The 25,830-nt window shown below is 39.4% G+C and overlaps 1 protein-coding gene across 1 annotated transcript; it reads left to right on the top strand.

The window, feature by feature from the left end:
• The first annotated feature begins 11,542 nt into the window (after positions 1-11,542).
• LOC146709984 (nuclear factor 7, ovary-like) lies at positions 11,543-14,075 on the top strand. The gene is made up of 2 exons (XM_085458077.1): positions 11,543-11,632; positions 11,736-14,075. Exon 2 carries the CDS (start codon positions 11,753-11,755, stop codon positions 13,139-13,141), a length of 1,389 nt encoding a protein of 462 aa, XP_085314203.1. The 5' UTR covers positions 11,543-11,632; positions 11,736-11,752; the 3' UTR covers positions 13,142-14,075.
• Positions 14,076-25,830: the final 11,755 nt, after the last annotated feature.

Below are 25,830 nucleotides of genomic sequence, written 5' to 3'. Positions count from 1 at the left end.
ATTATTAACACATTTATATGTAAATATTTATGAGCCACCTAGCTTAATTGTTTCTGGTGATTAGGGACCCTGGAGTGCACTTCATATGTTTTTTGCTGTTTTTTGCTGGTAATGCAACTTCTGCATGCATTAATTCATTGGTGGACCAGCCTTAAAATCTATAAATTGTTTTTACTATAAATGTAGTCCTGTAGGCACCTTTGTACGGTGGCCCCTAGAGACAAAGCACGTACAAACTCCAAAACACTTGCAAACTCCAAAGCACATGCAAACTCCAAAACACATGCAAATTCCAAAACACATACTAACTCCAAAACACTTGCAAAATCCAAAACACGTACAAAGTCCAAAACACTTGCAAAATCCAAAACACTTGCAAACTCAAAAACACATGCAAATTCCAAAACACAACGGAAGTGCTCCAGGACGCTAGGGGCAGTGTTGAGCTTTTGAGCAGCAGAATGGACCTAAAAATAAATGTTTGTTTCAGTTCTATGAAGCTTTGAGTATTTTGGATTAGTAGCACTGCTGTGTTTGTTGCATCATATTGCTGTAATTGTTTATATGCTTTATATATTCTGAGGTAAGTTGATCTATAGTGTTACATCATATTCTATAAGGATGTTATGTGTTTGTATACTTTCTGCCCAGTTTGACCCATTTAGCAGAAGCCAGCCTGTTTAAGGCTCTGATATCTATTCTGTATGACTTAAAGCAGTTATGACATGGTCTGATTTTCTCACCCAATAAAGGAATATTTCATATATCAGTCTACTCTTCATTTTATCAGACACAGTTATCACAGCTTGTACATTTTCTTTTTATAAATATATGTAAGCAATGAGCCAAATTTAGTAATGCCAACATACTGAAGAAACAACATTTGTCTCTTATATATGATACACCTATATATACACTGTCAAAGATACTTGTCTTTGAGTGAAGATTTAAGGTGATAAGACATATAAATAACTGCAACTTGAATCTGTACTGAGGCTCAGTATTTGACACAGAGTTCATGTTCACTGCTGTAATAGCTAATAATGATTAATATAAATACTATAATATTGGCCATATTATATTTACATTACCAAAGTGATATGACTTTAGTCTCATGAACAACATCAGCTAATTGTTATTTACTAACTAATCTTGAAATAACTGTTCAGTACAGAAATGAAGCCCAAAAATCATGTTTTACTGTCCTGTGGTCTCAGCCTCAGATACTTATCAAACCACACAAAGCTCTTGTAGAAACAAACAAACAAATGAACAAAATATGTTCTCCCTCATTTCTGTCAAACCAAGTTGTATGACACGTTTCCAGCGGTTAGTATCATGGTTGCTAGGCAACCTGGGAAGCGCGACAGAGACTAGACCGTCCCATACAGACAAACTTGCCGTTTATTTTGCAAATAGAGCTCAACACTGCCCCTAGCGTCCTGGAGCACTTCCGTTGTGTTTTGGAATTTGCATGTGTTTTGGAGTTTGCAAGTGTTTTGGAGTTTGCATGTGTTTTGGATTTTGCAAGTGTTTTGGAGTTTGTACGTGCTTTGTCTCTAGGGGCCACCGTACCTTTGAGACCACAGAACAATCACAATATATATCCATATATATATGGTTTTTCACACATATATATACTGTACTTTGTGCAAAGTTCATCTTGGATGGCTGAATAACTGACCTGAAAGTCTCTGTTCCATCACACAACTGAGTGCAATGTCTTTAGCATTTCTGTATTCGCCATGTGTGTCTAGTGTGTATGAAATGTAGAAAACGCTCCACATTTTCAGTTGGGTAAACAAATGGTGGATTAAGATGTAGTGTTTAAGTTTGAATCTATTTCATGGCTTTGTGTGATCTGAATACTGACATTAGCCCCGAGGACACAGAATAAAGAGGTCAGAAAATAAATATAATGTTTCTTGCACAAACACATGCAGACACACACAGCGACCTCATTTCCTGCAATTTGTTCTAAGTTGTTTTCTATTACATTCACTTTTAATCTGACTTTATGTCTTCTGTTCTGTGAAGAAGAACTTTAAGGCCACCCCAGTATTATAAGTTGACTTCATAAATAAAATTAAATAGATCCATGAAAATAAATAAAGATCTTATACATCAGAGGTTTTGTTTTCCAACTTGGCAGAAACTGCATATGTAATTGCCAGCAATGTCTGAAAAGGGTTTAAAAGACAAAGAATTGGTGACGACCTATGATCAGATTAAATTCAAAACAAAGAGCAGGAAAGAAGGCTGTTTATAATCTCTGACCCAAAAAATAAGTTTGGAGGTTTGCAACATCTTTAGTTTGAAACACTACTCTGTTATAGCTCTAATTTTCTTTCCTTTTTTTCAAAGCAATTTTGTTTTCTCTGGTTTAATTCACCGTGCCTTTTCTTGCATTGGTTTCCTTTTAGGAACTGGCATTTATATGGAACATATTTGGTCTTCCAAACCATGTAAGCACTATATACTACAAGCTGCATGATACCTTTTACTTATTTAGTTTGACTTATTTACTACTTATTTACTTTACCCAAGTACTCAGAAGAAACCAAACATGCAAACTCAGAAAAGTAAACTGCACCAACTTTTTAGACCAGGAAAGGATATCTTTTATAAACAGTCTGTGGTCCCAAATCAGAATTTTATCTCATATGGAGCCAATCTGTTCCTATTCCCAGAGAAGCAAAGACTGCCACATTGCCCATGCCCCTGCTGTTTCAAGAAGGTGAACGGTATAAGGTGTCCTTTGGAGTTGGTCCTGTGATGCAGCACATTATGACAGTGTGAGATGGGTCTGTCAATCCCAGCTGGTCTCATATGGATGCTTGTAAAGAACAGCTTGTCATCCTTTTTAAGCTGGGATAAATATTTGTCACAAGAAGGATTCATATTTATAAGGTGATTTAGTGCAGTCAATCATTTCTTTAACCTTAAAAAGGAGTTCTTAATAGAAAGTCAAATAGTGTGTATAATGGTACACAAGCTACAGACTCCTGGCTGAAAAAATTGTGACTAAGGGGCCGGCATCAGAGCCTACACATAGCTGTGCAGGTGTTTACTATCACCAGGGGGCAGTGTCACAATCAACTACCTCCTCATAAATATGACAACCAGATACCGGTGACAGACTTCTCACCTGACTTTTGAAGGTAGCTGCTCGACAGCCACCACATATGACATCCATATATGATGGATGTCATATTGTCAACCTTCATATTTGAGACATCTTCACCTTCTTCACAGCATGTGTGTGTGTGTGTGTTTATCTGCGTGCGTGCGCACGTGTGTGTGTGCGTGCATGTGTGTGTTTGTCTGTGTGCGCGCGTGTGTGTGTCTGTGTCTGTCTGTGTGCATGTGTGTGTGCGTGCATGTGTGTGTGTGCGTGTGTGTTTATCTGCGTGCGTGTGTGTGCGCACGTGTGTGTGTGCGTGCGTGCGTGCGTTTGTCTGTGTTCGCGTATGTGTGTGTGTGTCTGTCTGTCTGTGTGCGTGTGCGTGTGTGTGTGTGTGTGTGTGTCTGTCTGTGTGCGTGTGTGTGCGTGTGTGTGTGTGTGTGTGTGCCTTGTTGAAAAGGGTAAGCAGCAGTTGCCTTGGATGTGAATGTCACTGGCAGGCTGTCTGCTCTCTTCTCTTCACCTTGACACTTGTTTTCTTTCATGCCTTCATGTCTTTTTTTAAATATTCTCTCTTGTCTTTTTTTTCAATCTGGTCTCTCTCGTCTCTTTCTTTGTGTCTGTCTGTCAAATCCTTTCTCATTTTACATCTTTTCTTTAGTTGTTCCAGAAAGGCATTCTGCCCTCTATTTCACCTCTGTCTGTAAGAGCTTCCAGGTAATCAGTCTCTCTCTAACACACACATACACACAAAGACATTTTAATATTCTGTGTTTATTTTGAGACAAACTCATTATTCATGTTTCTTCTTAACATAATTTAAATAATAAATTTATAATAAATTTTGCATCGGATTTTTCTTTCGTTAACAGAACCCAGCAGATTGACTGATCGACTTGTGCGATCCATCTCGTTTCACAGAGCCAGTTGCTACTCATTTCTTCATCCTGAGCAACAGAGACCTAAAATGTCATTTGTTCTGAGTAACAGCTCCCACTCAACATAAAGGCCAAGGAGAAGAAAATTATTCAACTGAGCAGTCAGGAATGAGGATGGCTGCATTTATCTACATGCAGAAATGGCTGCGGACAAGATGGAGAGCAAAGAAAGTGCCACAAAGAGGTAAAAAAGAAGAGGATACAATTGCATAAGAAGTACAAAAACTAAAGGCTATCATGTCTTGATGCATTCTCAATCATCCAGGAAAAGCATATCTTCCCTTTGGCTTCACCTGCACAAATGCCAAGGTAGGTCTCCCCTGCAGAATTGGTTTTCCTGTCAGTGGGAGCACAGGCTGGGTTCTTCAAACAGTATCCCACATTCTTGATTTTTAGTTCACAAACACTTCTTGTAATGACTAACTACTCCTGACATTTTGGAGATGTTAGCTCTTTATACAGTAAAGTTACAGTGGGATACAAATAATATCAGGCTGATCCTGCACGATATTGTTTTGTGTTTATAATCACACTTTAAGGTTGGATAACTATCATTAATCTAGGTCACATTTGAACATGTGCATTACTTCTGAACAACAGGAAAAATGTAAAATTTTGAAACTAATTTTTTTCTTTCGTATTTTACTATTGTATTTAACCGAGTCTTCATTCTTCAGTTGTAGATTTGAAGAATAAAGACTCGGTTAAGATGTGAGTGTGTACTTCCTGATAAATGTCTATAAGCTTTGAAAAGACCTTTTTACACAAATATACAGTGGCCTTGAGAGGTCAAAGAGGTCACACTGCAACTTAAGAAAACACTACCAAGTAGAAAACACCACCGCACAGTAGTAAAAAGGCTGCAAAAGCATCCAAAAACACAACGGAAGTTTAATAAAGAACAACGTAATTGTTTTGGAGGAGACAATAATGTCACAGAACAGCTGCAGAAGTGACAAGCTAACAGTAAGTGGTTAATAGCAAACGTGTATCTACACTATTACATGAAAAATGTGATAAAACACATATTACCTTGCATCTTTGTCATCCTCAAGGCACAGAAAAAGCCTCTGCTTCTTTTAAGTGTATCTCAGTGCAGTCCTTTGCATTTTTTAGTTTGTCATTTTGTAGATGACATTATTCATTATTCATCATGTTATTGTCTCCCCAAAACTTGCATTGTGTTTTGTGAGATTTTGTGTCTGGTGTCTTGTTTTGTGTAGTTTTTTTTTAAGATGCAGTGCATTTGAAGTCTCTGGGCCACCATACAATTGCGATAAGATATGGATACATGAGCCCAAATATAATATAATATAATATAATATAATATAATATAATATAATATAATATAATATAATATAATATAATATAATATAATGTCTGGGATGAGTGTTACCACCTTTGAGTCCAAGACCATGGTTCTTAGTAGGGGGAGTGCAGGAGTGGAGTCCAGGTTGCTGCCACAGGAGGAAGCACGTACTTCAGGGTCTTGTTAACGAGTGAAAAGTGAAAGCTTGGCAGATTGATTGGTGCAGCATCCAGCAGTGCAGTTACTGTATAATATACAGTCTGTTATGGTGCAGAGAAAGCTGAGCTTGAAGGCATGTGCTGTTGATTTACTGGTTGATGTTCTTTCCTAACCTCACAGACGGCCATGTGCCGTGGATACTGACCGAATTATCAGAGCAGGTGTCTTGTCTCACACTTAAAGATAGGATGAGGAGCTCAGTTACTCAGAAGGGGCGCAGACTAGAGCTCCTGTTGAGGGGCCTACTGATGAGGTACATTTGTCTGACTTGGATGCTTCCTGATGAGGTATTTCGGGAATCCGTACTTATTATAGAGATAATGTCTCTCAGCTGTCTCTCAGAAAAGCCTCAATATTCACCCAGAAGAGTTAAAGGGACTGACTAGAGACAGAGCGGTCTGAGCACCTTTGCTCTTCTTCCCCTGTAATTAGGATCTAGGAAAAAGACATATCATATTGTGTTGTGTAGCATCATATTTGTATATGGTAATTGCAAACAGTGGATGTTTATCTAAACAATTCCCAGATTTTCCCACTACCAGGGTAGATAGCGTAGACCCTAGGTCACCAACAGGTGGACTGTGGTCCATCCAGACCTATTACTAGATTTTGATGCACCGTATTTATTTTACTCTGTACGTGTTACGGTTCGACGGGGAGGACTCAAGCGCGGGACTCCAGAATCAGCTGTACACAATAATTTATTTACAGAATCCACCTAGTGTCTTTACAGGCAGTGCAGGGCAGTGCAATATACAATTAAGTGAAGGACGGGGCTCTGGGGAAATCCAAGGGGGTAGTCACGCGTTCTCCAAACTCTCCACACTCACGGCCACAGGTTCACTTTTCCACACTCGACACAAAGAATCACACAGGGAGGGAATCCAAGAGGTTAGTTACACAGTTCACTTTCAAACACTTGACTTAGCTTAGCTGTAGACTTAACTTTCACTAACGCGCGGCAGACAACAATCCAGCGAAGAACAGCAGTCGCCTCCTGGCTTAAATGCTAGCCGCCCTGATTAGACTCAGGTGTTTCCTCTCACCGAGGGCGTGAACCCACAACGTGAACCCGGCGATAGAGAAGAGGAGAGAGAGAGAGAGAGTGGAAGTTTGGAGAGAAAGATAGAAAAAAAAACCTCTGATCAGCTGGACACTGATCCCCCTGGCCGTGACAGTGTGACTTTTAGCGTAATTACAACAAGGCTTAATCTGTCCTTTGTATTTATAGTAGTCACAGTACACACACAAACCAATTCTGTGCTTTGGAACTCACCTCATGTGATGCTCCTCAGCCAATTAAATAATTTGTTTAGAGCATGTCTGAAAACAGAAAACTCTGCGAGGAGACCAGATGAAGAAGTTCAAAGAAACAGACAGAGTCAGAGAAACAGACAGAGAAAAAATGAGGGTTAAAGCTGAAATGGTTTACATGTGAAATGTAGCTAAGGAAAAAAAAGAAGAAAAGGGCAACTAACTTTTCAAGACAACTTTTCAAAAGCTCTTTTTATGTTTGAATGCTAACCTTATTTTATTTATTACTGTGTTATTATTAGAAAAACCTCCAGTTTGCTGTGAGAAATATGAATAATTGTTGTTGAAATACTGTTGAAATGTACTTTCACTTTACACTACTTTTTTTATAAGCAAGACCTGCAGCACTGCATGTGGCAGAAGTCACTTCCCAAAGACTTCTTTCACACAGCACGCCACTGGTGATGGGTAAAGTGAAGGTAGTTATCAAACAGTCCTAACATGCTAATAAGGAATGAATGTTTACATGATATACACAAGATTTCCAACAATGTTGCTCTTTAAATTTGCTCTCAAGCTTTTCAACTTGAAATGAAATCCAAAGAGAAATATGAGGAAAACATAGTTCACATAATCATTTGTTATGTGTAAATTGCAAAGTAAACCTTCTTATCTTTGTTGAAGTTTCAGAAAAATATAGTAGAGAGAATCAAAGCATCAGAAAGAATGTCGTTGTTTTTTCAGGACGTGAATTTATTTTAGTTTTTTTGGTCAACATGTCCCATCACAAATCTCCCACTGTCCATATGCTGTGTGATTAATAACTAAGTATGTAATTCACTTACATTTCTATGGCACTAGATTACTACAGTCGTCCTTGGGGCACTTAATATTGTGAGTATAGACCTGACAATATTAAAGACAGAAGCCGAACCAGCCTCCATAAGCACCCGTCAGGCAGTACTGATGGGAAAAAAAGCCTAAAAAAAATCCCGCTCAAAAACATCAGGAAGGGCAGCCATCTGCCTCACCTGGTTGCGGTTAAGGGAAAGCAAAGAAAAAAGATGTCTGAATTCTCTGTTTTACTATTATCTTTTCATTTTATTTACAGATAAGCAGAGGAGGAGAAATATAATAATACGAGCCAAGAAATGAAGGTTTCTCAGCAGCCGGTTTCTTTGAACAGCAACACTGTAATAACAGTTTAAGGCACCATGTATTGATCACAGATTTCTACTGTGTTATTGTTGTACTTCTTTTAGCACAATAGGACTGGTATCTTCCATGTGGCGTGAACTTAATGTAGAATTTTCAAAGAACTTGAATAAGTGTGGATCAATATGAAATATAAACGTATGTGACTGCAAGTCATCCACTGTTTTATCTCACAGTAATTAGACAGTTTCACTTTTCATCTCTTTTTACATTCTCACTCATACAATCTCTTTTGTCACTACACTCTCAGTGGGAGAAATTACTGATTTTCCCATTCAGTTTAGTATGTAGGACCAAAGACAATCAGTGGTGACTACAATTCTCCATTTGATACTTTCTATGTGTTAAATTTAACACTAACACTAACCTGTATATTTTATAATCCAGAATCTCAGTAGTTAAGACGGTCTATTTCATGGTAACACCATTTTTCCAGAAAAATGATGAACTGAATGCCTGAAACAAGAAGCAGTGTGAGATAAATAAGGATCGTATTAAACTGTAAATCATACAAAGCCAAGTTAATAGAATCAAAAGAATAAAAATAAAGTGTTGTGAATTCAATTTAAATACTTTCTTGATTCAACAGGTCCGGCAGTATTCAGCCTGGGTGTGGGTTGTGAAATTAAACTCAGCTTAAATGTTGAAACCAAAAATAGCTTTCTCACACAGGGCCAGGTGGCTTTGGGTAGGTTTTTTCCCCTCTAAATAAATAACATTATCATTTAAAACTGCAATTTGTATTTACTTGGGTTATTATTGTCTAATATTAAAATTTGTTTCCTGATAGGAAATATTTAAGAGTGACTTATTTGCAAAAACTAAGAAATCAGGAAGGGGTTAAATATTTTTTCACAGCACTGTATGGAGCTGGGAATGACTGTTGATCTTGCCTTAATGATGCATGCTCCCCATGTATCACATTGTACTGATATTAATGCCTCAATCTTGGATCAGCAAGGACAGTTATATGGTGAGTGACTGTAATATGGAAAGTTGTTATTTGTTGTTGTATATTGGCCATGTATATTAAAAATTATAATAAGCACAGTTGTTTTTGCTGTTAACTTACTTTAATCTACAATATATCAATAAAATGCATAATGTCACACATGCAGCTCAAAGGATGTTGCTAATTAAAACAGCAAGCAGGGCATTTGCTCTCGCTTCTGTTACAGTTTTAGTTTTAGCTTTCATCATGTTTTATGTTATTAAAGCTTACATTATTATTACTTTTTATTTCAAGTTGTTTTAATAATCAAAATTATTGCCACGGTTAGTGAAGCAAAACGTGTGAGGACCCAAGCGCAGACACACGGAGATGAGGCAGGATAAACAAAAAGCTAGCCTTTATTGTTGGATGCAAAAACACTTCAAAACAACTAACGAAAACCTAAACTGGGGACAGCTAGACATGGAACTGGAAACATAGAACTACAGAAAACCTGAAACCTCGAAACGCTTGGAGAGATACACATGGGATGATGAGCAGAGGTATGCAGAGATAACGCAGACGATCTGCCGAGGAACAGAGGTCAACACGCACAGTATATACACACAGAGGGAAACGAGGAAATGCCACACAGCAGGGAGACACAGCTGACACTAATCAGACAAGAAGAGACCGGGAGGAAGCAAAACAGATTACACTGACATAGGACATGGACTTTCAAAGTAAAGCAGGAAACACACAAACATGGAGGCAAGGATGACAATGAAGACAGAACACAGAGGCCTGAAACGTGGGACAGGAAGGTGTAGACATAACACAGAACACACGGGAGGCACATGATCAAAACCTAAAGACTAGAAGTCATAATATAGTAAAGAACGAGGGAGCTGGAAATACTGAAAAATGAAACCAAGACACTAGCAGTGAAAACTTATGATGAAATCAAAGATCAATAATAGTACAAAACTCAAAACACTGGGTCGCAGACCCAGGACTGTGACAGTTATTATCCAAATTAACCTTAAATCGTAAAAGGCCATTTAATCTTTCAACAATATCAGCAGCTGGCTGCCATTGTAGCTCACCTGATTGAGAAGTTCTCCCATGTACTGAGGATTAGTCATTATTGCAGAAATACAGCTATTTCTTATTAACTGATGACAGCAGTTCTCCTAAGTGAAGGTCTAGAGCAAACAATAGTCAGGCTAAATTTTAGCTGTGTTGCTGCTGTAATGTAAAAGTGACCACTGAAAGACTCTACAGGACGTATATTGTATGAAACCTGCGGGTTGGCACTTTGGTGAATGTATTTGTTTGAATTATTGTCATTTATAATACAATATTCAACACTCAGTTTGCCCCTGCAGAGAATCAAGATTCTGTTGTTGTTGTTTATGGAGTGCATGCTTTCCTATTAAGAACTAATGAGTTTTGTAACTTGTTTATAGCCAGAGTGAATTTGAAAAAGGTCTCGGTGTGTGACAGATTAATTATATTTTTCTTATTTACGTTATGTTTTGTATTACAAGGTGTCAACGGGTCTTGTGGACGTAGTTTAAGTTTGTAAATCTGCTTGTAAAATTACAGATGCTCTAGAGGCGAAGCTTAAAAGAATGTAGAGTTGGCAGCTGGTCCCGAGTAACCAGTAACCAAGCCCTAACTGACGAACTGACAAATCATTGCCCTTTATCTACTACAGTCAAGGTAAAGAGAGCATTGTTCTCTTTGTTTAAATTACAAGTGAATAGAAAAGTCAGAACATGCACAAGTTACAATTACAGCTATCTTAACTAACAACTGTCCGTCAGAATAATCGTAATGTTTCAATGCATGAATTTACATGAATCTTCAGATTCCATTACAGCAGCAGTGTTTATTTATAAGAATATAGTTTTATTATAAGTTTATTTATAAATTAAATATGAATAAATATAAATAAAATTCATATTTGTAGTAAAATCAAAGTATGTTTTAGCATCAAAATAGAGTTGAAGTATCTAAAGTAAAAGTACTCTTAAAGCAAAAAAAATCTTAAAAGCATGCATACTCTTATACAATACAACAGATCAAACATATTAATTAATTAATTTGTATATAAAGTGGATCATTTTAATTATTTATATACTGCAGGGCAGCTTTATTTATATTATAGCAGCACAATAAATTTGTAGATATATGTTTTCAAAGCTTTAAAATAAATGGAAAGTGCTATATTTGTATCAGGAAGTAGAAAGAAGCGTAGCAAAGAAATATTACACATACATCTATCTATTGTGATGTGTAACATATTTGATACATGAGATTTTATGCATTTTTGAGGCCTCTGCATCATCAGTGGGATTTTTTTCCACCATTGCAGTTGTACCAGAGCACAAAAGCTGGGTTTCCTCATCTGTGAAAGCATCAGCAAAAGGACAAAGCCAGAACAACAGGGTGAAATAAAACTCCACCCCATTGCTGACTTACTCGACCTGAGGCAACCAATAAAAGTGAATTCACAGATCCATGTGAGCAGTTGTGCAGAGAATACAGACACACATTGACAGATAATTACTTTCGCTATCAGCATAAACTACGAAGTCTGCTCTGGAAACGAGCTGCAGAAAAGAGCGCCTGATACTGTGAGTACTAGAATGTTTGTGGAGGTCATTGAGGGGGGAAAAAGATTAGGTGGGTAAAGGAACTTTAAGATTTTTTTTATCTGTGTATCTGCTCTGCTTAAAGCGTCTTTCAGAGAGAAAATGACCACACAGTCAGAAGACCATCTCTCCTGTCCCGTCTGCCATGACATCTTTGAAGATCCTGTTATCTTGTCATGCAGCCACAGCTTTTGTAAAGCCTGTCTGCAGAGATGGTGGCTTGACAAACCAATAAAGCAATGTCCGGTTTGTAAGACGATATCTTTACAGAGTAATCCACCCCGTAACCTGGCTTTGAAGAACCTATGTGAGGCGTATTTACAGAACACAGAACAGAGAGCTTCAAGAGGTTCCCAGACACTTTGCACTGTGCATTCTGAGAATCTCAGGCTCTTCTGTCTGGACCATCAGGAGCCAGCGTGTGTTGTCTGTCGAGATTCAGCAGTGCACGTCAACCACAGATTCAGCCCCATCAATGAAGCTGCGCACACTCACAAACAGGAGCTCCAGGAATGTCTGAAGCCTTTAAAGGAGAAACTGAAGCTCTACGAGGAAGTTAAAGGGAAATGTGTGCAAACTGCAGAACACATTAGTGTTCAAACCCAGGAGACAGAAAAGCAGATTAAGCAGCAGTTTACGAGGCTTCGCCAGTTTCTACAAAACGAAGAGGATGCCAGGATTGCTGCTCTAAAAGATGAAGAGAAGCAAAAGAGTCAGAAGATGAAGGTAAAGATTGAAACTCTGAGCAGAAAGATTGCAGATCTTTCAGGCACAATCAGAGCCACAGAGAGGGAGGTGAGAGCTGAAGACATCTCTTTCCTACACAACTACAAAGCTGCAGTGAAAAGAGTCCAGCAGCTATCCGTGCTTGATGTTCCTCAACTGGTCTCAGGTGCTCTGATTGATGTTGCTGAACACCTGGGTAACTTGTCCTTCAACATCTGGAGCAACATGAAGGACATTATTTCATATACTCCTGTGATTTTGGATCCAAACACTGCTCATCCAGATCTCATCTTGTCTGAAAATCTAACCAGTGTGAGACGTGCAAGGAAACAGAAGGTTCCCGAAAACCCTGAAAGGATTTATCTCTATCCTTCCGTCCTCGGCTCTGAGGGCTTCAACTCAGATATTCACAGCTGGGATGCTGAAGTTGGAGACAGTCCAGTCTGGGCACTAGGAGTCTTTTCGAGATCTGCCAACAGTGAAGACAAAAAATGTAACTTATTAAAACTTGTTTTCTGTGATGGTGAGTACACAGCAAACTCCAGTGACGGCCCCCCAACTGTTCTCTCAATAAGAAAGAGATTTCAGAGGATCAGAGTTCATCTGGACTGGGCCAAAGGAAAACTGTCATTCTCTGATCCTGATACTGACACACACATACACACCTTCAGACACACTTTTACTGAGACACAGTTTCCATATTTTAACTCAGTGAATCCACACCCTCTAAAGATATCACAACGTCCTCTCCATGTAGTTATGTAACGTGTGTGATGGTCGTTGTTGACAATAATCTTTCTTCTTTCACTTTGACACACTTCATGGATTAGCAATGATCCCAGCAGAAAGAATGTAGACCTGGCTGTTGATCCTGTGCGACCAGTAACCCGTCAGGAACCTCTTGCAATTGTACCATAGATTCTATAAATAAGGATGTAACAACTATCATTGTTTGGTGGACTGAAGCAAACCTAATAATATAATACATGACAAACTCCATCAATTTTCTTCTGCTTATCCAATAAGCAAAAGGAGCATTATGCTATATTCAATAATAAGATTTCATTTCTTTTAATTAGTGAGAGGGTTATTTTCCTGACGCAGCAAGACGACTTGTTTGGCACCCATTAATGCAGGTTTAAGGGATGTCAGCATTAAAGCCCTTTCACAATAAAATGTATTATGCACTGCACTGACTACTAGGTTTGAGGGGACCCCCAAAAAAGTTTTTATGATCACTCATGGTTTTTATGTGTGCTATAAATGCCCACTCCTGTCACTCTGCATTTCTATTGGTCATGTGCATGTATGTCCACCAATGTGTGGTCAAAGTGTTCCCCACCTGGCTCGCTTATGCCACACTGCAGTCTGCTACATACAGCAGGAAACCATTCTTGCTTAAAGAATGGGTGTAACAGCAGAGGGGTACATTAGTCATGTTCCATGTAAAAGGTTTTTTAGCTTCATTTATTTTACCCAAATGTTGATCTTCATATACGGATGGGGCTTTTATCATTATAGATGTGCTCATGATAATTATTTGCATGCAAAGAGTGATCAGAAAAATATGACCCTTTATGCTTTTGCTCTTTTATTTATGTAAGGAAGTATTAAAGGAAGTAACCGTACTTCTTCGACCTGAAATTGCTAAATATCAATCTACATGTTATGGTTTGTTTATGTCTGTGTTAAGCTGCAAAGTAAACAGTGATCTGGTTATGATGTATAATGCAAAATTAAATAAATACCTGATGTGCAGATGAAACAGATTTCAGCTGACTGTCTGAACATGACTCCTTTCATTTTTTTATTCTCTTAGCACAGAAAGCAGCAGAGACCAAACTGTGGCAGCTGCATGGTAAAACTTTGTCTTTCTCTCCTTTGCTGCTCATTCTTGTCGGATTGCATTTAAGGTGACAACAGTCAGCAGAGAGCTTTGGTCGATCTGCGGCTCAGGAGATTTAACCTGTAGCTGTAATCGCTATCGACATCACAACAGCTTCCTCCTTCCTGCTGTGCGCCTAAGTGTGTAAATGGGACAGTTCTCACCAATTACAGCACTCGTTCCACCTTGGGGGCATAGCAAAATAAATTTGGAAAGCTCTGAGAAGATGCAGAGGAGGGCAAAGCAATGTTTCTCATTGTTTCTAATTACGATTTCTTTCGTGAGTCCTAAAGAATGTGTACTCTCCATTCCATTATATTATGAAGTACATGAAGGTAATCAGTGGTCATTGTATCTCATCTAATTATTACATCCCTTTACATGTCTGAGAGATGTGACAGACTAAACATTACCCATTGATCAATCATGCTTACAAGACTTTAATGTAAACAGACAATGGCAACTTTAGGGGTGTATACAACACTGGCTGTGTTGTGTTACTCAATTTCACAGTTCTGACTAACACACACTGGAAGCGTTATTCATTTTTTGCTTCACCAGTTCTTGCAGTTGTACGTAGGTGAGTGGTAGGAAAAAAGGCGTTTGGCAGAGCGCTCTGTGCTCATACTGGTCAACCATGCCAGACTTGAGAGAGCAGTCAGGTACGACTCCACCCGTGCTGTGACCTCCCAGATGCAACATCCATGTTTTAATGTTTTATGACACACTGTGTCACCCACTGCCGGCCGCAACCTAAACCATCTTAACTGGGCTTTGATCAGGTTGATTCTGTGTAGTCAAAAACCAGCACGAGATTGACACTGCACAATCAACTGCAGAAAACAGTTACCAGAAAATTCAGTATTTGTGAATGATGATTGGTAAAAGTGAGCAGTTATATCTTTCAGCTGCTCCTGTTAATGGTCACCTCAGTGAATCACCTGCCCCTACTGCAACACTCAGCATGACCTCCTCCACTACATCCTTGAACCTCCACTGTGGTCTTCTTCTTTTCTTCCTTCCTGGCAGCTCCATATTCAAGATCCTTTATCCAATATATGCAGTATTCCTCCTTTTCACACGTCCAAACCAACTCAGCCTGAGCTGTCTCACTGATGTACCCGTTTCCAGTGTTTATACAGTATTATATTATCAACTTTTGTATTAATGGGATATAAATTTCAGCCAACAGTGTTCTCTTGCATCAGTTTCTCCCTAATGCTTACAAAAAAGTGACTGACACTTTCTGCACTCTAACAGTCGTATGAAAAAAAACGAACCCCAAAGGCTTCTAGAAATTATTACAACCTACAGTAACATTTGTTGCTGTAAATCCCTCTACATCTGTCATCCGCCTGTTCATCATTTTTCTTAACTGTTTATCTAACTATGGTTATGGGAAGTTGGAGCCCATCTCAGCTGAAACTGAACCTGAGGCTATGTACTCTCTGGACTCTGAAGCTTCGTGCTCTGAGGCAAAAGTGCTAACCACCGAACTCTTTCCGTCCATACAGAAATTATAATGTAGTTATAAAGACATTGAGTTAAGAGGAGATATGCGAGGAAGGAAAGGCTGACCTTAGACTATACTTCATCGGCTCAAGCTGTTCTTTGGAAAAGTTGCAGCATATGGTAAGTTGCATTATTCTTTAAGTAATATTCTCATTATAAACCCGGAGCCTTCCCTCCAGCAGTTTGTAGTAGGTGTTGATGAATAATGCAAATTGCTTTGAAATCGGATTCCTTCTTCTTCTTCTTTTCTATGATTTTCTGCCATTTCTGAGCTCTGGAGAAAATACTACAATCAAGAACATTTTTTTAGTTTATTAGCAGAAATTCCCAGAAGTCAGAAATTATTACTCAGTGGATTTATAATGGGTTTACAATACATGGGTTTACCGGCCAGTAACAACAGCACTATGGTAACTAAAGACCCATGGTGTTTTTAGAATATATACACAGTTAATTTATGTGCAGTATTAGAATAAAAAATGAGGGTGTTTTGATTATTCTACTAATGATGTCCACCCTCTGTATTTATGTATTAAACCATTCTGTTTCTCTGTCTGTCAGTTGCATTTAAGCCTTTAATCTTTATAAGCACTGTGGCCTGAGGGGCAGAGTGTGTGTTAGAGTATGTGTGCGAACAGGTGAGGCAAATAGACCGTGACAGCAATAATGCTCCGTGTAATGGAAACAACCAGCACATCACAGTGGTGGTTCATTCTGCTCTCAGCTTCAGTTTGCTCTGTGACTGTTACATTTAAAACTCACCTGTTCAGTCCTACATGGGTGGAGGTCTAATAGGTTCAAGTTGAAAGTGCATCAGTGGGCAGGAGAGCAAGACACAGCTGGATTTCCTCTATAGTTTTGAAGTCCAGTGGATTTAATATTTCTGCAAATCACCATTATTTACAGTTTTTTCTGATTGCTTAAGCACATTTTTTGTAACTATTGGCTAATTTTGCAAAACTCTTCACACAAATAAGAAAACCTGTCACCCAATCATCAAAACATTGTAGTTCTCTTGCAAAAGCAAACACAGCTAGATTACAGTTTTTTTCAGTCGCTAACAAGCGTTTGTCCAAACAGTTGTCACATTTGCAAAACTCTAAACACAATTAGCACAGCATTGGTCTGTTGTGGCCATACCATTCACACATTTCATGTCGTGTTCACCCAATATGCAGTCAGTGAACACATTTCCACAATGCTTACATTTTCTTAACAGACAAGCTATACCTCCCAACAAAATTATGGACTGTTTCTGTAGTATCTACGAATGTTAACACACAACATCCCACAATAGCAAAAACAATATTCCAAACCTTAGATACAGTATAAATACCTCTGCCTCTGCAATGATATCAGTACAAAAACAATATCAATATCAAAAATATATCTCAGCTGATAATAAACAAACAATTGAATAATTGACACACAGCTGATTTATGTTGGGTAAATTGGGCCAACCACAGCTTCTTCCATTCTGGCTTAGAGTCAGTGGGGTTTATAAGGCAAGACCTTGAGGAGTGATGTTTTTGGAAACAAAAAAAAGACAAACACTGTAATGTCTGGTCGAGGAAGAGTAGGAGCAAGGGGCCCAGGGAGAAGAGCAGGCCCAAGGAGAGGGCAAGGTAGAGGTGTAAGAATGCGTGGTGGTGGCATTCCAAGGGCTGCAAGAACAGTAGTCAGTGATGAAATTCGTGCCACTATCATTGACCATGTAATCAACCATGGTCTTTCACTAAGAGAGGCTGGTGAAAGAGTGCAGCCCAATTTGAGGCGGTCAACGGTTGCCTCCATTATACGCACCTTTCAACAAACCAACAGGTAAGTATTGCATTTTACATGGATTGTTCCTATTCTCACTTGACATGTCAATATGGTCATACAGTAATGCATATGTTGAATTGTCTGTCTTTCTAAAGAATGCAACGTCTTCCACCCTCTGGGGGAAGAGGAAAGCTCCTCAGTAATGATCAGGAGCTTGCCATTGTGGAAATGGTTACTGCAAATAATGCAATAAAACTGCGTGAAATACAAACCAGAATTGTGGCGGACCATGAGATATTTGACAATATCGATAGAATCAGCCTCACAACCATTACGCGGACATTGTCCAAACACAGAGTGCGGATGAAGCAGCTCTACGCTGTTCCCTTTGAGAGGAACAGTGAGAGGGTCAAGGAGCTACGACGACAATATGTCCAGGTATAGTGTATATTCAATCCAATGTCCAGTTCTATAAGCTTTGCACTTTGCAAGTAGGTAACCTACACAATACTAGGTTACAGTACAGTATGGTATACAGTAATAACATGACTTACATAAACTTTGTTTCAGAGAGTTATGGAATTGGAGGCCAACCAGGCCCCTCATGAATTCATATACATCGATGAGGCAGGATTCAATCTGGCCAAAAGGCGTCGACGTGGACGAAATGTAATTGGAAAAAGGGCCACAGCTGATGTGCCAGGACAGAGAGGGGCAAACATTACCATGTGTGCAGCAATTGCAAATGCAGGATTACTCCTTCACAGATGTCAGGTTGGACCCTATAATACAGAGCGCTTGCTTGCCTTTCTCAATGATCTCCACCAGTGCCTGGTTCCAGAGCAGGGTCAGGAGGGTGAAAACATGAGGACCTTTGTAATTACCTGGGACAATGTGGCTTTCCATCACTCGCAAGCAATAACAACATGGTTTGAAGTCCACCCAAGACTGGTAAGTCTCTTCCTTCCACCCTATTCACCTTTCCTCAACCCCATAGAGGAGTTCTTTTCTGCATGGAGGTGGAAGGTTTATGACCATCAGCCACATGACCAGATGTCCCTCCTCGAAGCCATGGATGCTGGCTCCAGGGACATCACAGTTGACGATTGCCAAGGGTGGATCCGACATACCAGGCGGTTTTATCCCAGGTGCATCGACTTGGATAACATCAGATGTGATGTTGATGAAAACATGTGTCCTAACCCTGAAGATCGCAGATATTAGATGCAAATTTTTTGCCTTTTTTTAGCCCCCCTCCCCCTCCCCCCCTTTTTATCTTGGCTTTTTGCTGTTGTTTTTTTGTTCAGAATGCGCTTGTGTGTTTCATGGATATTTTGTTCACTGTAAGCAATACTGTAGAACTTTCTCTGTCCTATCATACCGTGTTTCTACTGTACCTCCTGTAGTAAACAGTAAAGAAACAGAAACTTGTTTGCTTTTTACTGGAATGCTTTTGAATGTGAACATTACTGTACATGTGGACATACAGTTACCAACCAAGACATTTCTGGTGTCAAAATGGTGGATTGCATGTTTCGCATGCAAATACCTGTAAAACTGAATCATAAAGGTCTATGCAGTTTTTGTAATGTCAATAATAGCCAGTATTTTGAAACCTGGTGTACTTTGATTGACTGCATGTACCTTGTGAAGTGAAAACAAGTGTTATTCTTTGACAGACTAATTTCATTTTGAGTCAGATTTATAGTGTTTTTGTACAGTTAGTGTGTGCAGAGAAAGATGTGTTCTATTTTGAAATGAAGAGGTAGTATATATTTAACAAAATGTATTTTTGAGAAGAAAATTATCCATTTGGCCAATTGTGTTTTGTAGGTGTGAGTCTGTGTTAAGAGTTTAGAAAAAGTATCTGAAGTATGGGTAGGCGCTTGTTAGCGATTGAAAAAAAACTGTAACTCTTCACACCTTCGTAAAAATGGTGTTTTCGTATCAAACAGTACACACAAGCCATCATCTACTAAGCACACAATGCGCCAACTGCACACTGATGGTATGAATACAAAACACATCTGGCTTTTGCTTTCTCTGTGCACAAGGTAGGCTATGTCAGTTTGAGCTCATACTTCTGTCATAGATCCATAAGCATAGAGGGATCCAAACTTCAAGTACTGCTGTTTATTCAAACACATCAAAACAAACACAAGTGTTCATTTCCAAGTATAGGATTATTTGCAATCGCCATAATGACTATATGGGTTACTTGGTCTGCAGTGAACATGCTTCCTCTGCCCCCAGCATCTGGTCATCTAGCAATTCTGTAAAGTAACAATTTCAGTATTTTTACATCAATGGTATTGGTGTGTTTCTCATTGGCATATGGCAGTGCTACAAATCTTTGTGCGAAGTGACTGTACTAACCGATTCTCATTTCAAGATGTCCTTATGATGCTTGCTACAGTGTAGCGGCTCGAGTTAGGCTGGACCCGTTGGCCAGCTACCCTCAGGGTCATTCCACGGTTGATTACATGGTCCACTATTGTAGCTCTGATGTCATCAGCAATTCTATTTCTTACTCTTCCTACCCTTCCTCTCCCCCCTCCTCATCTTCCTCTCCCTCCTCCTCGTCTTCCTCTTGCTCCTCCTTGTCCTTGTCGTCCTCTTCATCCTACTTCTTCACCTCCACGTCCTCTTCCTCGGCCTCCTCTACTTCTCCCTCTTTCTGCTCCCTCCATTGTACTCCGCACACACAGCTTACCTGTATTGGTAAATGGTAAATGGCCTGTATTTATATAGCGCTTTACTAGTCCCTAAGGACCCCAAAGCGCTTTACATATCCAGTCATCCACCCATTCACACACACATATTATAGTGCTTAGGCTGATTGCAAAGTGAACTAATTATCTAAAAAAGTTTTCACATGTGAAAGTGTGCCAGACAGTTGGCAAATTAGTGTTAATGATAGCCATACATGTGTATACTTTTGCTAGGAGTGTGTTGGAAATTTGGTAATTGAGTGTTGTGCAGTGAATTGTGCCTACAGTTTTGCAAAGTGTGTGTTACAAAATTGCAAACTGAGTGCAAAGCAGTTTTTGTGCTTTTAGTTTTGCAAACTCAGTGAGTGGTTTTGCTATAAGTCTGAATAGTTTTAGAGATTGTGCTACAGGAATCACAGTTAGGGTTTAAGCATTCAGAAAAAACTGTAATGAGAGCTACAGTGCAAATAAGGAAAACTAGTAAATGTGGTCAGAACAAGACTCCCAGAAATAGAAGATGAAGCTATGCGGGAAGCCCACAAGAGCACAAGAGAAACTAAATTTCTGTTACATGTTTTTTGGACATGGGTTACAATACATATGTAAAGATATGTAGATATAAGTGGTTATTTGTGTCAGTGTGTTTATCCCAGCGTTTTGTTTCACTATAAAGAGTTAATAAAAAAACATATCTATCTGTCAGTTGGCATCTTTGCAATTCAGAAGTGCCCAGAATCCAAACAAGAATTAATTTAAGATCCAAATAATGAACATTTGTATGCAACACAAATACATGTATCATTTTATGTCAGTCTAACAACAAAATATTAGCAAGCCCAAGGTGTTAACAAATGGTTCATTGAAAAGCACTTCTACTAACAAAAGGTAACTGCTGCTCACAGCTGCTCAAAGCACTGAAGCAAAGCGCACTACTGTGGAAAACTCTACAGGCAAACAAACACAGCTACTCACTAGCAGTTTAGAAACACACCTCAAGCTCACCACAGTACTGAAGCTGGCACTCACACTCTGAAACCGGGCAGCTCGTCTTCTCAGCTTTTATAGCTGTGTAGTTAATTGCTGCGTGGGCTGGTTTCTCAGGAGAAATGGATGGCAGCTGAATCGGTGGGAGTGAAGCACCGGCACACAGTAGGCCTGCTAAAGCCACAACAGGTGCAGCGTTAAACTGCCGACACTAATACAAACCATGGAATGCACAGAACATCTTTAATCTCTGCTGGAGACTCACATTACGATCCCGTGTTCTTTTAAACATGCTAGTTCCTCAATTAAACATGTCACTACTAGAATTATAACAAAAACATGCTCTTAATGGAAAATAACAACAACAACAAAAACAAGAAACAACAGCAACACTCTTCTCAATTCATCTCCACCCCTCCACCCTGAAGCCATCTAAGCCTTTCCCACCAGCCACTTCTCCTCTCTCCCTTTGCTCCCTGTCTCCTCTGCCACATGATGTTCATCCCTAAAAGCTCAGAGTTTAATTATTCAGTGTTATGGGAGGTGAAGGAGACAGTTTCATGCCCGCTCTACACGTCTGAATTAAGAATCCACCAAGGTCACAAACACAAAATGACCTGCTTGTGAGTTTCCAAGATGTTGGGTGGTTAACACAGCTCAGTCTACACTGCTTGTTAATAAATTCAGTGATCCTGTGTGCTGTGCCACTTTGATGGCTGCATAAATCATCAGAAAGTCATGCAAAGTCACTGGTATGAGTAAGTATGTGGTACATGTGTATGTACGAGGATGTATATATTTGTACAAGCATTTAAGTGAAAACAAATCCGATTTTGCTATACGCTGAACCTTTCCACACAACCTCCTTTTTACTGCTGTAGAGCTGTAACAATGCGCTTAAAGGACAAACAGAAGATCAAAACCACTCCTTTCCCCATATGGCCGGCAGGGCATTTGTATGGATGTAAAGCTTAGAAGCGACTCGCTAGCTTACCTTTTTCTAAAGACTGCTCACAAGTGGAAACACGTGCTTCCCCTGACACATTTAAATATCACCAACTGACATGCTGAGAGTTGAAAACCGATGCTTTGAAGCATCACTCGAGATTAGTCTAGTCAAGCTTTCATTTATCCATGTGACAACATGCACGCGATGCTCATGTTTAACTCATGAGCTCTGATTCGCTTTCTGCTGACCCAGCCTTTCCCTTTAAGGAACAGGGCCTTGTGCGTAACATGTGTGTAACATGGGTTCAGTGCTGGGGTTTGACACACAGATGGATCAGGTAGATGGCTGTGTTGTGATTGGTAACTTTCTTGGTAGCCTTATGTGACTTCAAATCCACCCAACCATCAATCAGGCACAGATGGCAAAGAGCCTCGAGAACACTTTAACTTTGAAAAGTCATAGCTAAAAAAAAAATTGCTGTGAATCAAATCATTTCAAATACATAGACATCGGCATATCAGCAGCATAATGTTGTGCTCGAAGCAAACAAAAACTTATCTTGAGAAACAGTTGGTGTCACTTTGTCCTACCCTTTCTAATTAAGTACTAGAGATGGACCGATCCGATATTAGGTATCGGTATCGGTCCGATACTGACCTAAATTACTGGATCGGATATCGGAGAAAAATAAAAAATGTAATCCGATCCATTAAATATCACGAAAGCACCTCACAAAACTTGCAACACGCCGTTAGCACGTCGGAGCAGTATGCATCACGTGATAGAGCGGCTGTGGCATGCAGGACCTGTCGGTGGTCTGGATAGCATGTGGAGCTTCGCTAGCAACCCGGCATTTCATCTCCGACAAAGTTATCCCCGAGAGAAGTACAGCAAGTGTGTAAGTCCATCTCTGAATGTTTGTAAAGCATTCCTGCGTTAAGCTTAACAAACGATATATGGAGCGACTGCCTCTTCTTGCTGCTACTTCAATCATGAAACTGCTTAACGATCAGCTGATCGGCTTTTCTGTCGCCAGTCGTGTCTCTAGTTTGCTTTTGGCCCACTTTGCACCAGAAAGAGGAAACCAGCGGCTGAACAACAGCAGCACGTTTAAGCTTGATCAGCTGTTGTTAGAATGTATTTAATATTACTTTCTACTCGAGGATCTTTTTCTATGTAGCTGACGCTGGTAACTGTGCAGGGGCGGATCTAGCAAAGTTTAGCCAGGGGGGCCGATAGGGCATTAACAGGGAAAAGGGGGCACAAAGACATACTTTTCTTTCTTATTCTCATTTAAAATGTCTAGCTTTTAATAAATAATTATCTGACACCCAAAGTTTTAATTTGATGTAAAATGAATAGAAGTCAATTACTGTATATAGTAACTATTAAGTCTAATATACCCTAGTAAGCTATAGTACTTTTTCCTTTGGGAAGGTACCATCTGTGCAGTCTGCAATTTTGTTGAAGAAAGATGTTGAATCTATTTAATATTTCTTGAAAAATAATTGATTTCTGTGCATTTTTTTTCACACTGCATCAAATTAAGGTTGATTACGTCGATTAAGCATCATGAGGTGGCGCGTGAGGGGTGGTTCCCTATTTTTTATTTATTTATTTTTGTTGTTGCTGGGAGTTGGAGCCCTATTAGTTAGGTTGCTTAATATTTATGCTAAGTACTCTTTAAAATACCAGAATAGGGAGGATGGTGTAGGTTTAAGTTTATTAGATTGATCAGTATTGCTGAACTATGAAATATTTTTTTTTTGCATACAGGTATAACAGAATAGCTTTAGTGTAGTTGTTGTTTTAAACTTGAGTATGAACTTGCAGACTTGCAAAATGCAGCAAGATATTTTAAAAAACAGTTTTGTTGATTAAAAAACACTATATCGGATTCATATCGGTATCGGCAGATATTCAAATTTATGATATCGGTATCGGTATCGGACATAAAAAAGTGGTATCGTGCCATCTCTATTAAGTACTCACATCAGGCGCTGATAGACAGTCACGGATGAACATGCATACGAATGCTGTTCAGGGCTCACTTATAAAAAATTCAGCTTATATACCCATGTGCATAACATGGCATAGTACATTAGAACCAAAGCTCTGTGAAGTTCATCATTTATGAAAGAGGTATCAATATTGCAATATTGCAAATATCAAAATTTGAGCGGTGGAAAATCTTTGGTGACTGAAAACAAACACAAAAAAAAAAACCCTGAGAAAACAATGACTTCTAAGACAGAGCAGGTCAGCCAAAATGTGATTAAGTGATATGAAACAGGCCTGTCAGAGAATATACAAAGACAGAAAAACAAAATTACAGATAAGAAATCATGCATTAGTGTAATGATGAGCTAATGCCTCTCAGTAATCTTGTCTTTGATCCAAATGACAGGGACTGAGCACAAAAACACAGCGCAACTTCAAACAAAGGACACCCCGGAGGATCCAGCGGCAGTGACTTTTCTGGCCTCAGAGCAATAAAAGTACATTTGGTACTCATTATCCATAATGTGCATTACATGTTTTTTTGTGCATGTTGTTTTTTGTGTGTGGTTGTTTCAGACTTCCTTTTAAGCTTGTACACCAGGATCCAGAGGGAGACATTTCTGTCCAGAGGAAATGTCGCTTTGACATTTACAGCATTTATCAATTTCCATAGAAACAAACAAGAGACACTGGGTGTATGAAAACATGTATAGTTTTTGGTTTGGCGTTTTTACAGTTTTTTCCGAATGCCTAAACCCAAACTGTGATTCCTGTAGCACAATTTCTAAAACTATTCAGACTTATAGCAAAACCACTCACTGAGTTTGCAAAACTAAAAGCACAAAAACTGCTTTGCACTCAGTTTGCAATTTTGTAACACACACTTTGCAAAACTGTAGGCACAATTCACTGCACAACACTCAATTACCAAATTTCCAACACACTCCTAGCAAAAGTATACACGTGTGGCTATCATTAACACTAATTTGCCAACTGTCTGGCACACTTTCACATGTGAAAACTGTCTTAGATAATTAGTCCACTTTGCAATCAGCCTAAGCACTATGAACAGGCCACAGGTAAGCTGTCCATGTGGAGTACAATGGAAGGAGCAGTAAGAGCGAGAAGAGTGAGAATCAGAGGAGGCCGAGGGAGAGGACGTGGAGGTGAAGAGGTTGGAGGAAGAGGACGTGGAGGTGAAGAGGTTGGAGGAAGAGGACGTGGAGGTGAAGAGGTTGGAGGAAGAGGACGTGGAGGAGCAAGAAGAGGACGGAGGAAGAGGACGTGGAGGAGCAAGAAGAGGACGAGGAGGGGAAAGAGGAAGGGTAAGAAGAGTACAAAACAGAATAACTGATGACACCAGAGCTACAATAGTGGACCATGTTATCAACCATGGGATGACCCTGAGGGAAGCTGGCCAACGTGTTCAGCCTAAACTGAGCCGCTACACTGTGGCAAGCATCATTAGGACATTCCGAAATGAGAATCGGTAAGTACTTTGTAGCACTGCCATACTCTAATGAGAAACACAACAGTACCATACATGCAAAAATACTGAAATTGTTATTTTACAGAATTGCTAGACGTCCAGATGTTGGGGGCAGAGGCAGAATGTTCACTCCAGAGCAGGAGACCCATATAGTGAACA

The sequence above is a fragment of the Copadichromis virginalis genome, linkage group LG5 (assembly GCF_057382275.1).
Source record: "Copadichromis virginalis isolate Kocher_CV1m ecotype Utaka linkage group LG5, C_Virginalis_male_GT1.1, whole genome shotgun sequence".
NCBI lineage: Eukaryota > Metazoa > Chordata > Actinopteri > Cichliformes > Cichlidae > Copadichromis > Copadichromis virginalis.
This window is presented reverse-complemented; position numbering and strand designations above follow the sequence as displayed.

Bases quoted from the DNA above. Each gene is read 5' to 3' on its own strand.
- LOC146709984 (XM_085458077.1), top strand. From the start codon at position 11,753: ATGACCACACAGTCAGAAGACCATCTCTCCTGTCCCGTCTGCCATGAC.